Source organism: Psammomys obesus, unplaced genomic scaffold (genome assembly GCF_907164565.1).
Source record: "Psammomys obesus unplaced genomic scaffold, mPsaObe1.curated_primary_1811, whole genome shotgun sequence".
In the NCBI taxonomy this organism is placed as follows: domain Eukaryota; kingdom Metazoa; phylum Chordata; class Mammalia; order Rodentia; family Muridae; genus Psammomys; species Psammomys obesus.
In genome coordinates, this window is record NW_026586550.1 from 10,737,449 (window position 1) to 10,752,326 (window position 14,878).

The 14,878-nt window shown below is 38.8% G+C and overlaps 1 protein-coding gene across 1 annotated transcript in view; it reads left to right on the top strand.

Annotated features, from left to right (window-relative positions):
• Positions 1-14,878, top strand: part of Ubn2 (ubinuclein 2) — a 79,246-nt gene that overhangs the window by 36,272 nt on the left and 28,096 nt on the right. Inside the window, exons 8-11 of the mRNA XM_055601994.1 lie at positions 7,709-7,838; positions 12,093-12,211; positions 12,757-12,870; positions 13,380-13,523. Coding sequence (XP_055457969.1) covers positions 7,709-7,838; positions 12,093-12,211; positions 12,757-12,870; positions 13,380-13,523 — 507 coding nt within the window. The remainder of the gene's footprint in view (positions 1-7,708; positions 7,839-12,092; positions 12,212-12,756; positions 12,871-13,379; positions 13,524-14,878) is intronic.

The window sequence follows — 14,878 nt, forward strand, 5'->3', positions numbered from 1 at the left end:
CTTGTCCCAGATTCCATAATCAGATCTCACTAGCCATTTTTTCTTTCCCTGTATACTAGATCTACTCTTTCCTCATGGCCAATACTGGCCTTTTTGCTCTCTCCCTGTTCCCCTCCCTCTTTTTCTTCCCATTTCCTCTATAAGAGGGGAAATCTGTTTTCCCCTGGGAGAGTCAAGAGCCCGTTCTTGTGCTCTGGCAGTACAGGTAAACACATTGTTGTCATTCCATTAACAGGCTTTTGTTTCTTTTTAAGGATGTTTTAATTTTATTTTATGTATGACTGTTTTGCCTGCACTTATGTAACTGCACCATGTATGTGCCTGGTACCCAAGGAGGCCAGAAGAGGGTGTCATATCCGTTGGAATTAGAATTACAAACAGTTGTTAGGCACCATATGAATGTTGGGAACCAAGCCTGGGTCTCTGGAAGAGGGTCAGTATCCTTAACTGCTAACGCATCTCTCTCTCCAGCTCTACTTACCACTCCCATCTACTGCTCATTTCACAAAAGGCATGCCTTCAGTTCTTCAGACTTTTTCAAGCTCAAAGTTGAGGTTTCTTCTCCTAGTCACTTTATTACTGTTCCTGGCCTTTTTTCTCTATCTGAAACACATCTTCTGGACAGCGTTACTGTTGTAATGTGATGCTTTTTTGAGGTAGTAATTCCATGGCATTACTCAGGTGTATTGGCCTCACTATTTCTTCCTTTTGTTGAGGAGAAAAAGGTTAATTTCTTTGGTTTACCTTTTTTTTTTTTTTTTTAATCTAGTTGGATTTGACTTGAATTAACAAGTACACAACATACTCACTTGATTTTCTTCCCTGTTATCTAAAGCAGGCATTCCTAATAGATAATGAGCTTCTGGCTGCAGTTTCACTCAGATTACAGTAGGCCAGCACTCAGTTTGCTGGACAGCCCCTGCAAGACCTTCAAGCTATCTCTCTGGTGCTCTTTGAATGAGTAGTGACATGAATGGCAGTATACAGAGGACTTAGCAGTTGGTTTCTTCTCAGGGAGGCAGCTTTTCCTTATCTGAGTTATCATTTTTAGAAACCAATAACTTTTTAAACTGCCTCCTTTAGTCACTCTAGACTTATGTGGAATTTCAGAACTTTGAGAGTTTGTATTTTATTTTCACTCTCAACTAACTTTTAACAATAAGTTCAGAACTCCACCTACTAGGAGTCTCGGGCCTTAGTTAACTGTGTAGCCAAGGGCAAACAGCCAAACATTTCTGTGTAGCGCTCGTGACTGTGGTGTTGTTTCCCTATGTGTGTTCTTGCTTTAACCTATTCAGTATTTACAGTTTTCCTCATACCAGGGGTTTTTCTTTTACTAATTCTAAAGAGTATGATTTTTGTCTGTTTTATTTTTCTTTCCTGAAATTATATTTCTTTGTTTGGTTGGGTTGGTTTGGTTTAGTTTGTTTTTTTCAGGACAGTTACTTTGTAGCCCTGGCTATCTTGGAACTTGCTTTTTAGACCAAGCCTCAAACTCACAGAGATCTGCCTGCCTCTACCTCCTAAGCACTGGAATTAAAGGTGTGTGCTGCTGCCGCCACCAGATTGAAATTATGGTATATCTTAGAGGTTATAAATTCATTTGATGTTGAAGGTTTCCTAATCTCCCTGAATGTTGTCCTGTAATTATCTGTGGTGACTTGGACATAATTTGTGACCAAGAGCCCCAATTTGTTTTACTTTGTTGTTTTTGTTTTGACACAAGGTCTCACTAAGTAGCCTTGGCTGGCCTGGAGCTCCTATATAGACTAGGCTGGCCTTGAGTTCAGAGAGATCCTTGCCTTTTCTATCTAAGACAAGATCAAATTTAAGTTTTACAGAAAACAAGAATGAGTTTGTTCTGACCTAGTAACTGATGAAGTTGGGTTGATCCTCATTCCCCTTTGTCTTATGTGTCCCTTTCAAATCCTGACAAGGGATGGCCATTTTTATCAATTTTTATAGGTTGATAATGCTGGCAGGAGACAAGTATTTGCAGTTTTTATTTGGTGAGGGACCAAATTTGTATCCTGCCTAGGGTCTCTCGAATTATTTCTAGTTGGTTAGCTCAGAAAATAGCTTTTCTTCAAGTCATCCTCTTAGTTCTGTATAGAGCAGGTCAAGTACCCTCTCATACTGTAGAACTATTTGAGGTCATGAAGCTATTGTTGATAAATTTTGGCCTGTTTGGTTTTAACAGGTACCTTTTTGGAAATGAGGGAGCCTGGTATGCCATTAGGCATTATAGATAGCCATTTTGTCCCATTTGCCAGTTTCCTTTGGACCTACCATCCCAGCCTTTGTTGAGGATAAGGGATGATGTATTCTCTTCTGTAATTGCTTCTCAGCTGAAATTGTCAGGGTCCAGGAAGGCCAGGAGGAGACCTAGGCAATGTCAAGAGTATCCGGCTCATGGAGCCAGCTGAAGAGACAGAGCAATCATGTCTGCTGGACTGTTTCAAATTAGCTTTCAGCAAATCCAGGGCTCTCTGGTTTGAAGGACTGCTTGGGTCTGGCCTGGTGTAGATTATCCTTGGAAAAATTTGTAGTGCACAGCTGATTCCTAGGTGGTTTTTGTCAGCCAAGTGGAAATCTGCTGGGACAGATATAGACTAGAAACAAGTTAAAGTTAAGGAACTTAAAGGAAAAATTTACATTTGGACCTCCCAGGGAAGCTTATGATGTTAATTATCATGACAGGAGTACTTATAGTCCATTTGACCTGTGACAGGAGGATTCAGGTTGCAACTCGTTGAAGCTTATTTAGATCGTTTGTTTGTTTGTTTGTTTGTTTGTTTGTTTGTTTGTTTTTGGAGACAGGATTTCTCTGTGTGGCTCTGGCTGTCCTGGAACTTGATCTGTAGTCCATGCTGGCCTCAAACTCAGAGATCCACCTGCCTCTGCCTCCCAGAGGTGGGATGATCACCACCTCCCTGCTGAAGCTTATTTAAATCTTTAAGTTTACAAAAAACATAAGAGTTTTAGATACATTAGTTTTGTACACTTGTAAATACATTGTAATCTGTATTGAAATCCACAAAGTAGAAAAACCAGGTAACAGGTGTCTGAGAAATAGCTGAAGTAGACTCATGTTTTCAAAACAGATTTTGAACCAAAGCTACTATGGCTTTGGGTTAAAAAGCATGAACATTCTTTTCTCTGTTCAGAGGGCTGGATATATAGATTGGACAGAAATGTTTTTAGCATGATGAAAAGCATATTTAAGTCTATACTTAGAAGACAACCAAAGGAAATTTAAAATCTTGAATTTGTGACTGATAATTGTAGTCACTGCTTTACCAGCTTGTCAGAACTCCATTGATGAATGTTAAAACTCTGAACCTTTATCGACTGCCATACCACCCTGAACGTGCTAAGTAGGAGTGGGCCTGGTTAGTACTTGGATGGGAGACCATCTGGGAACACGTGGCGCTGTAGCCTTTAATTTAAAAAAAAAAAAAAAAAAAAAAAACCAGAACTCTGAACCTTTGAAATCTTAATATAACAGTAGCATAAAGAGAGAAAGAAATCTGAATCTTTTATTTCAAATAACTTTTTAGACCCTTAAAAGTTAATTTAAGTTTTCGTATCTTTAGATGTTTATAACTTGCATTTTAAATAATTTTTAAACCTTTATAATTTATATAAACCTTAAATTTTTTTATCCAGTTATTTATCATTAAACATGTGGTTAATTATTGAGAACAGTCAGTGCAAATTAAGTTTTTTAAATAAACAAATAGTAAAAACTTACTGAAATCTGTTTGTTCTTAAATATGAAACCTGTTCACAAAGTAAACCTGTCTATGAGTTTTCCTTTTTCATCAGGAGATCTAATGGCTCCAGAAAAATTAGGCCTGTTTGTTTGTTTGGGTTTTTTTGTTGGTGGTGGGTTATTGTTGTTGTTTCGAGAGAGTTTCTCTGTGTATTCCTGGCTGTCCTGGAACTTGCTCTGTAGATCAGGCTGGCCTCAAACTCAGAGATCCGCCTGCCTCTTTCTCTTGAGTGATGGGATTACAGGTGTGTATGTCACCACATCTGGCTCAAGGCCTGGATTTCATATATGAAACCTGTTAACCAGGCAGCTGTTGCTAAATTGATAAAACTACAGTTAGCCATCAATATCATTAGAGATCTGAGAAAGATAAATCATAGCAGGAAATAGCAATTAAAGTGACAGAGACTTAAGACTACTTGGGCAGTTATTCTAGGCTCCATCAGTAGTTTGTTGGGACAAAGGTCTCTGTCATCAGCATTGCATCTGCAGCTGCTGCACAGGATAACAGGCCTTTGGCTGCCATGCCCAGAAGATCTGAGAGAGTTTCCTGTGGATGAGGATCTTGGGAATAGTGGCTGACTTTGACTTAGGCCTCAGAAGGCAGTCAACTCAACACTTTCCACAGTTTAGGCATGTAGCAGTTTTTCCCAGGGTTAGTGTCACCAGAATACCTGTCTGTGCCTCATCTCTCTTCTTTGGAGACCTTATGTTTGCTACTAGGAACTGGTATTTCTGTCTATCATAGGAAGTTTTTTCCATGAAACATTTTAAATGCCATATTCAGTAGAACTCTGAAAACTTTTCAGTACCTATTATTAAGTATACCTGATTTTAAATAAGTCTTAATTATGTTTAGTTATTTGTGTTACGTTTAACCTTGAAAACACAGGAGTCTAAACAAAGTTTATTTTTGTAAATAATTTATATTTGTATTTAGGATGACTACAAGTATAGTTTTGAACACATTAAAAAATTTTATCATTTATAAGGTAACTTACATGTTTTAATTATCTTTAACAGTTTACAAAAAAGTTAGTTGCGTTTATAAGATTAGTATTTACACTTTGACCCCTGTTAGGCTTAGCCTTTAAAAAATTAAAATTTTGAGTTGAAGCTATTTTAATATTAAAATATAACTTTAAATCATAAATGCAGTCCATAGGAAGACTGGCAACTTTATTTTCCTAGTCTTTGCATAGTGCATAATTATAGAATATCAAAGTCTCTTGTATGACTCAGTTTATCAAAATAGGTAAAGCTTAATAAAGTTAGCAAAGACAAAGAGGCTATACATATATTCCTAAGTCAGTTTTTGTTAGCCTGAATAATCTTTAGGTAAGGAAAGAAATTCCATAAGCTCTTTGCTGGACTGCTTTAGGTCATTGTCCTGCTGCATTATAAGATAGGAATATCCCAGGGCTCCTCTGGGAGCCCTGTTCTCAGAACAGGGCACAGTTATTCTCTGGGTGAGGCAAGAACAAACTTGAACAGTGTAAACAACTCAATGCTTAATATCTGGGATTCGTTTATGATCTTTTGGGTTCCTCTAACGGACCCAGGTCACTTCTCTGGCTCCATCCACTGTGGGCAGCATCCCCTATAGCTTACCCCCTAGGCTGCAGTTGGCTCTGTTTCATTGTGACTGCTATTCTTCATGGTCGTCATATGGCACTGGCATTACCAGAATTGCTCAGGTCCCTTATTGCACTTGGGCTCAATTTTACCTAGGCTCGTTTCAGGAATTCCAGTTCTGCTATATAGTGCCAACGTTTAGCTGTTCTCCATGAACCCTTTCATGCTTTTAAAACCAGTACCATCTAGGTGACTCTTACATTACAAAGTTTGGCTGCCAGCACTAGGCACATTTTTGTATATAAATTCATGGAGGTGCAGCTTTAGTATTTTATTAACAAGTATTATTTAATATGGACGGAAGTGACTAAATGGTTAGTTGAACAATTATAGGACCTTGGTGTTGGGCCCTTGGTGTTGGGTGTTGGTTTTTACCCATAATCCTGGAAATCTATGTTGTATAGTCCAACCATATCTTTTGACTGGGGACAGGACTTTCAGTTAGAAAATACTCTTCTGACAGTGGCTAACAAAATTAGGTGGGTTGTCTGACATAAGACAGAAATTTTTAAACAAACATGAGTGAGTTTAGAGTGATAGAAGTTATATACAATTACAGAGCCAGGCTTTCAATAAAGTAGAACGGCGTATAAAGTAGTATTTCAGTATTATTCATACCTAAGAACTGAATTTCGTGAGTAGAGGGAGAGCTCAAAATAATGGTAATTCTAGACTAGCAGTCATACCGAAGGCGAGACAGGTCTATCTTCTGCCAGGCCTTGGGTTGCATTCACCTCCCACCCTCACCCCAACCCGGCACTGCAGACCTTGAGTGTACCCAGCCACCTGCCCTGGCTCTCTGGGTAGTGCCCATCTCAGCTATCTCCTAGATTAGCTCCTGAGGCTGGGTGGGCCCCTGTGGTGGCAGCAGAGATGGCAAATTTAAAGAGATAGCAAAAATGAAACTAACAAACACAGAAGAACATAAAACATTGAAGGGATGGAGACAGAAAACAAACAAACCAGTGAGCAGAACATAGAACATTCAGTAGTCGGAAGAAAGCAGTCAAAAACAAAACATGTGGTAACCACCTTCTTCTATATATTTAATCAATTTCTGTCTTGGCTTCCAGTATCCAAGAACCAAGTGGGCAACCTGACTTCTCAATAGTGCCCTAGACAGGAGAAAATAAAACACAAAATAAACCGTGAAGGACCAAGAACCAGGTGCCAAAAACACATGTTTTATGTGTAGTGTGACATCTCACGAACCCTGGACAGGAGTTCGTGTAACTCATCAGGCACCCTTACTGTCTCAGATGGAATCCTGGCAGGCTAGTACTAGATGTCATAGTAAGGAGATGCCTTACTATGTCTTACTGATGGAGGCCTCCTTAGATAGGTACTTGCTAATTTCTTTTTTTGTATAGCAGTTCTCTCTGACAACCTGCTAGACAGAAAGCTTGCCTCAGAGCCTTGGAACATCTTTAAGTGTACACTTCCTGAGGCAGCATGCTGCTCCTGGAGTCCCAAAGTGAAGGTCTGGCTTCAGAATTTGTGTTGGAGTGTTGATCTTGTTGGGACCTCCAAAATTTAATCCCACCTAATGAGGCCACTGAAGCAAAATTTTTTGTTCACATTAAGTGAACTTTCTTTCCTGTCAGATAGGCTATTTCCCTAAAGTGTTTGAGAAAATAGCATTGACTGTAGGAGAAAGTGAGGATTACGTAGACCCAAAAAAATGCAAGACTAGGGGAGTTTCCAAGGATTTTGGTTACATAGGAACTTGGTAAAACATCTTAACAGAGTGAAGATTAGGGTATGGAGTGTGGAACATGTCAGATTCCAGAAAATGGGTCAGGACATGGTCAAATTTTAAGTTATACAAAAAACAGGAAGGAAGGTATTTTGATCTTATAGCAAGTTAGCTTCTAATCTTAAAATGGAGGCAGGATGGTCCATCAAAATTAAATAGCTACTGGGCAGAATGCAGATTTAACAATTAGTTTCCTGTCAAAAAAGGGGAAGTGAGAACTACTCCTTTACAATAAATTGAATAAACTATTAAACACACGGGTATGAGGAGCTTTGCCTTTTCAGATACCATAAAGGAAAGTGCCGTAGGTACTATGATAAATGTAGTTTTGAAAACATCTGCTTACTTGTCGCCTTTGTTTTGTTTTTGTTTGTTTGACTGATTTTCAAGCGAGGGTTTCTCTGTGTAGTCCTGGCTGTCCTGGAACTTGCTTCATAGACTAGGTTAGCCTTAGACCTGCCACCTTTCTGCCTTACATGGTGCTATGTAAAAGAGATTCTATGTTGTTTACTGTTGTGTGTTTTGTTTTTGTTTTTGGTCAGCATCGAGTTACAGCTACAAGATCTAGGCCCTGTCATTCGTAGTGGTGTCTACTCCCACCTTGAAGCATTTGTTCCATGCAATAAGGAAGCACTGGTGAAACGTCTAAAGAAGTTACATCTTAACGTTCAAGTAAGTAGAGGATACCTCCATCTTTGGCTTTGTAACAGTAAGCAAGAAAACATTTGCTCAGAGTCTTTATTCTTTATAGTCCATACTTGTAGTCTTGTTACACGTTTAATAAACATAGGGTGTTACTAACGGTGTTTAAGAGCACCTTCTTTAGGCCTGGCAAGATGGCTCATCAGGTGAAGCCACTTGTCGGGCAACTGTCCTCTGGATTCCACAAATATACCATGGCATGTGCAACAACAACATGTTCATGTGTGATGCACACATAATTCTTTAGAAAATTTAATTTAACAGTTGATAAGTTTAAATGAAAAGTACTGATTCCTAAGGCATGGATTCTTGGACCAGAAAATCAATATAGTAGGTACCACAAACAGAATTATTTATCAAGGCACTCATTTCTGTTACCAATGACTTTTTTTGAGTTGAGGAATTATAGTTCCTTCTTGATTCAAAGTAGATTAGGGAACAAGGAAATTGTATTGCTATTTCATATTTTGTATTTTTGCTGGCAACTTTAGATATATGGCAGTTGGAGCCAAAATTCAAAGGACAAACATTTTGATAAAATAGAACTAGAAGCAGAAATACTTTTTAGTTTTTATTTTCTGAGACAGGGTCTCATTATGTGTCTTGGCTGTCCTGGAGCTCACTATATACAGCAGGTTGACCTTGAACTCACAGAGATCATCAGCAGCGGTAGGATTAAAGGTATTCACCACCACACTCAAGCCAGAGAAACACCATTTTGCATAGCATAAAACACTTTTTCCCAAAGTTTGACTATGAGTCTCGGTATCTACTTTGATACCCTGCTGGGTAGTCTTTCAGAGGCCTCTGTGGTAGTCTCCTGTCTTGTTCTTGTTTTCGTCCTCTTCCGAAGTCCATCCCATTTGCCTTTCTGAATGAGGATTGAGTATCTTACCCAGAGTCCTCCTTCCTGCTTAGTAGATTATCCTATATTATATGTCTAATATCCACTTAGAAGTGAGTATATACCATGTATGTCTTTCTGCTTCTGAAATACCTCACTGAGGATGATCTTTTCTAATTCCCACCATTTGCCTGCAAATGTCATGATTATCCTTGTTTTTAATTGCTGAGTAGTATTCCATTGTGTAAATGTACCACAATTTCTGGATCCATTCCTCAATTGACATCTGGGTTGTTTCCAGATTCTGGCTGTTACGATTAAAGCTGCTACAAACATGGTTGAGCAAATGTCCTTGTTTGTATACTTGAACATCTTTTGGATATATGCCTGTATATCTTGAGGTATATATATATATATATATATGCCTGTATATCTTGAGTAGCACTATTCCTAATTTTCTGAGAAAGCGCCAGATTGATTTCCAAAGTGGCTGTACAAATTTACATTCCTACCAGCAATGGAAGAATGTTCCCCTTTCTCCACATCCTCTCTGGCATGTGTTGTCACTTGAGTTTTCGATGTTAGCCATTCTCATGGGTGTAAGGTGAAATCTCAGGGTTGTTTTGATTTGACTATCCCTGATGGCTAAGGATGCTGAGCATTTCATTAAGTGTTTCTCTATCATTCGATATTCCTTTATTGAGAATTCTCTTGTTTAGCTCTGTACCCCATTTTTTAATTGGATTACATAGCCAAACTTTGGGCAGAGTGTAGAGAATCTTATGAAAGAATGGGGAGATAGAAGGATCCTGGGGGGGGACTGGAGCTCCACAAGGAGAGCAACAGAACCAAAAAAATCTGGGCCCAGGGGTCTTTTCTGAGACTGATACTTCCACCAAGGACCATTCATAGAGATATCCTAGAACCCCCTGCACAGATGTAGCCCATGGCAGCTCAGTGTCCAACTGGGTTCTCTAATAAGGGGAACAAAGACTGTCTCTGACATGAACTCAGTGGCTGGCTCTTTGATCACCTCCGCCTGAGGGGAGGGGTCAGCCTTACCAGGCCACAGAGGAAGACAGTGCAGCCAGTCCTGATGAGAGCTGATAGACTAAGGTCAGAGGGAAGGGGAGGAGGACCTCCCCTATCAGTGGATTGGGGAAGGGGCATTGGTAGAGAAGAGGGAGGGAGGGCAGGATTGGGAGGGGCTGAGCGAGGGGACTACAGCTGGGATACAAATGAATAAATTGTAATAAATAAAAAAGATTTAAATATAAAATTAAAATACTTTTTTCCTTTTTGAGAAATCTAGGGCATAAGGCTGAGACTAACCCAGATGTAGCAGGGTTTACATTTGGAGATTGGGATTGTAGGCCTTCAGCACTTGGCTTGTTTTTGTTAGTTTTTATTTTTATTTTCTGTATGAATGTACATCTGTATACCATGAATGTTCATGGTGTCCATAGAGGACAAAGGAAGGTGTTAGCTCCCCCAAAACTGGAGGCAACGGTTGTGTTAGCTGCCATGTGGGGTCTTGGAACAGAACAGTGTGGGTCTATCTTCCTATGTTTTTTGTTTTTGGCTTTGGCTAGCCTAGGACTGGCTATGTAAATTAGACTGGCCTGCCACTGCCTCCTCAATCCTGAGATTAAAGATACGCACAACCATGATTGGCCTCACCTCAGCTGGTTTTATATCTTTCTGGGAATCAAACCTCAGTCTTCAACCAACCTAGCTACAGTCCCAGCCCCAGATTATTAAATATTTTGGGCCAGCTGTAGTAGTGCACGCCTTTAATCCCAGCACTCTGGAGGCAGAGGCCAGCCTGTGCTATATTCTGACTTCTAGGACAACCAGAGGTACATACCCTCTCAAAAACAACAACAAAAATAAATAAAAACAAAACTATTTACAGAGAAACAATTGAAGTTATTTAATATTTTATTGGCTGTGGGAGAAAGACACTATCTATCTTGTTCTTGTTGGTCTTTTTATATAAGCTTTGTCATACTGTTTATATCCCTAAACATTGTATTGTAAACTTTACATTGTTTGACTGTCACATAAATAGAAATAAATTGTTTTCTTCTGTAACTTGCTTTCTGACACTGTGTTGTGCCTCAGATATGTGTCTACATATAGTAGAAATACATTTCTACTGAACTGTGTAAAATTGTCCATTATATAAATGTATCTCCTTTAGCTTCTTTGTTTCACTGTTAATGGATATTTGACATTTTCCAGGGAGGGCATCTTAACTACATATTTCCTTAAGAAACCTTGATGCAAAATGTGAGATCTTTACAAACAGTGTATTATGCTAGACCCTATTACATGCTTACTTATTAATTGATATTCATGGAATAGGTTAAAATAGTTTCTAGTCATAATTTTCATGTTTTAAATACAACTTTTATCAAAAATTATGATGATTTGTTTCGGGACTCAGGGACTAGCACAGGGTGAAGGCTTTCTTGGTATGCCTTAGTCCTTATTTGCTTCAGTGAAAAAACAGTTAAGATATTTCTGAGCCTATGACAACAATGAAGATTTTAAGCACTTAAAATATATGTTATTTGCAAGATGAAAATGCTTTTGGCTAAGCCAGGCGCAGTGGCACACGCCTGTAATCCCAACACCCTGGGAGGCAGAGGCAGGCAGATTTCTGAGAGTTTGAGGCCAGCCTGGTCTACAGAGCAAGTCCAGGACAGCCAAACCTACACAGACAAACCCTGTCTCAAAACAAAAAAAGAAAATGCTGCTGTTGGCTGCTTTAAGCTGTCAGATGTAAAATTCTTATTTTCTTTCTGTGCTGAACTCATATGGAGAAGAGTTTCCGTTTCCTCTTTCATTTGGCTTGAACTTAGTTTTTGCTTGCAGCAAAAGTTATAATTGCTAACCAGTGGGAGAGCAGGAAGCCCACAACCTGTGGGCAGTCACCAAAGCACTCTGTGTGTTGAAGTATTTCAGAGTAGTGTCTTCCTTGGGTATATCTTCCAAGCAGGAGTCAAATAATAGTCTGGGCAATATCTGTCCCATTCTCCAGGTTATTTGTGTTACCATTTGTTCATAAAGGTTATTGGCCAATATTTGTGTTACCATTTGTTCATAAAGGTTATTGGCCAAAACTTGGACTCATCCTTAAGAATCCTTAAGTAGCAGTTGAAAACTGGGGTTGTGCTTGGTGTAGAAGAAAACACAGCCATCCTAATTTTGCTTCCAGTGTGTCTATTGACAAGTCAGTGCTATAGAAGAAGTAGCCGTGTTAGATAACATTTCAGGTCTGTAATCAATATGTGAAGTTTGATTTCACCTATTGAAATCAAACCTACTGCTTATAGAGTGAAAAAACTCTAATTATGTCCCTCCCACCTCCCCAGGATGATCGTTTAAGAGAACCTCTGCAGAAACTGAAGCTGGCTGTTAGCAACGTCATGCCTGAACAGCTGTTTAAATACCAAGAGGACTGCCAGGCTCGCAGTCAAGCCAAGTGTGCCAAGTAGGTACCTCTGCTTTGGGCTGACTTTGGAAAGTCACTTTTAGCTGATGTTCTTAAGTATACATTGTATACCATTGAAATGATGTCATTGAATATGTCCTAAGTGATGTGACACTTCCCAATCAACTGCTTTGCTGTCAAAAGCTTTGTCTGGTTAGTGTATGGTATGAACAAAGCAAGAGCCTAGGTGGGCATCATGGGACATGCCTAACCTATCAGAAATTAGGAGGTTTCAGCAGGGTAATCCAGGTTCCAGGCTAGCCGGGAAGAAGGCTAAAAGCTAATGCTGACTAGGCATTTCTCATGTTGACCAATTTGACTAAGCTGGGGCTAGACATACAGATTTTGATCTAAAGGATGAGCAGCTGTACCTCTGTATTAACAATTTAAAGGCCTTATTTACTCAGCCACTTTATACTGGTTCTGAATTCACCATATTATGTGGAAATACAGCTTGCTGTTTGTTCTGTTTTGAGTAAAGACTTGGCTGAAGTATTGTGAATTCTGGGTTAAAACTTTGCTTCATAAAATGTTTTTCATTTTAGGTTGCAAGCAGATGAAGAACGGGAAAAAAATGGATCCGATGATGATGATGATGAGAAACCAGGGAAACGAGTCATAGGCCCACGAAAGAAATTTCACTGGGATGACACCATAAGGTGAGTTTTGTTAGTCAAAGATACAATGAGAAGAAGAATCTGCAGAAAGTAGAGGACTAGATTGGATGCAACCAAAGATTAATGTGTAAGAAAACATACTCAAGAATATTAATTAATCTGGTATAATTTTCTCAGGGTGTTTTTGGTGTTTGGGATTTTATGTAACACATTTAATCAGCTATTCAGTGGAGTGAAGTCGTTCTAGTTGCAGAAGGATAAGCATGTAATACCTATTCTTTTGTGAACTCTTTGCTTTGCTGTACCCCAATTATCCTGTTAAATCTTTACTCATTTAAAGAAAGGTACCAAAGGCCATTGTTTCATGGTGGGGGTTACAAAATGAATGGTCAGTGTTAGAACTTATTTCTCTCATCATTGTTTGAATTCTTTAGCTAATATTCTTTATTGCCACCAGATTTGTGTGCTTCGAAAATACCTGTTTTGAATCTTATTTTCTTTAGTTTCACAATTCAGAGTTCTATATCAATATACATTTTTAATCTGTTTAGAACTTTATTATGTAACCTTGTTGAGATCAAATTGGGATGCTATGAATTAGAGCCAAATAAAAGCCAGTCTGCTGAGGATTATCTTAAATCCTTCATGGAGACAGAGGTGAAGCCACTGTGGCCTAAGGGCTGGATGCAGGCAAGGTAAGAAGTGTGCCTTTATAGATTTTGTTGTGTTTTCTTAATGTCAATATATATATTTGTACAAACACACACATCACATTAATTTTGCTAAGAACTTAATGTATTTAGGGAGTGATACATGGGAAGGTTTGGATAGAGAAAAGGGAAGGAGACATTATAATCTCAAAAAAATTATTTAAAATAAGAACTTTCATGTTCAACATTCTATTAATATATAGTGTTACAGGCCTTGACTACATCGAGAGACCCATGTCTCAACTAAACAAAACAAAAACAACTATGTATGTGTATGTGTAGTATTTCAGATCATCAGCACTTAACAAAACTTACAACTTTGTGAAAATAGAATAATAAGATAAGTGTAAAAGATTTTGTTTTTAACTCAAATTACTTTTCTTTTTTTGCTTCTGAGTTGAGTATTAAGGGAAAGGTTGTAAACTTGAGGGGCTTTTAACAAATAGAAAGAAACCACATGCTGGATTTAGAGCAGAGCTGGATGTAGTGTCACACACTTGTAACACATCACTAATAATGATGCAGAAGAGTTGCTGGTTTGAGGCCAGCCTACATAGTGAAACCATCTTAAGAAACACAAAATCACTGGTCATGGTGGGGCACACCTCCAATCTCAGTGCATTTGAAGCAGGTGGGTTCAAAGCCAGGCGGATCTACATAGACCAGACTAGGCTTGAACTCACAAAGATCTCCTTGCCTCTGCTTCCTGAATACTGGAAGTCATAAAATATGTGCCACCATGCCTGGCTGGAGGAATTTTGAGAGAATTAAAAAAAAAAAAAAAACAAAAAAACAAAAAACTTGGCTATCAACTTACTTTTATTTGGTTTTGGTTTTGGTTTTCTGTTATATAGTTTCTTCTCTGTAGCCCTGGGTGTGCTGAAACTCTCTGTAGACCAAGCTAACCTCAAACTCAGAAATCTGCCTGTCTCTACCTCCCAAGTGCTGGGATTAAAGTAGTACTCCATTAGCACCTAGCTACAACCTATCATCTTTTTTAAAAATTTTATTTATTTATTATGCATACAGTGTTCTGTGTGCATGTATGCCTGCACACCAGAAGAGGGCACTAGATCTCATTAGGTCGTGCGATGGTTGTGAGTCACCATGTGGTTGCTAGAATTGAACTCAGGACCTTTGGAAGAGTAACTAGTGCTCCTAACCTCTGAGCCATCTCTGCAGGCCTCAACCTATCATCTTAAAATAGCATAAACAATCTTCTCTGTTGATTTGTTAAAACTTCCGCATATATAGAAACAATACAAAACTTTTCACGAAATATGTTATTAAATAAAGTAGTTAGTACTTTTGTGGTTAAGGATTTTGAGTTCAAGGTCAGC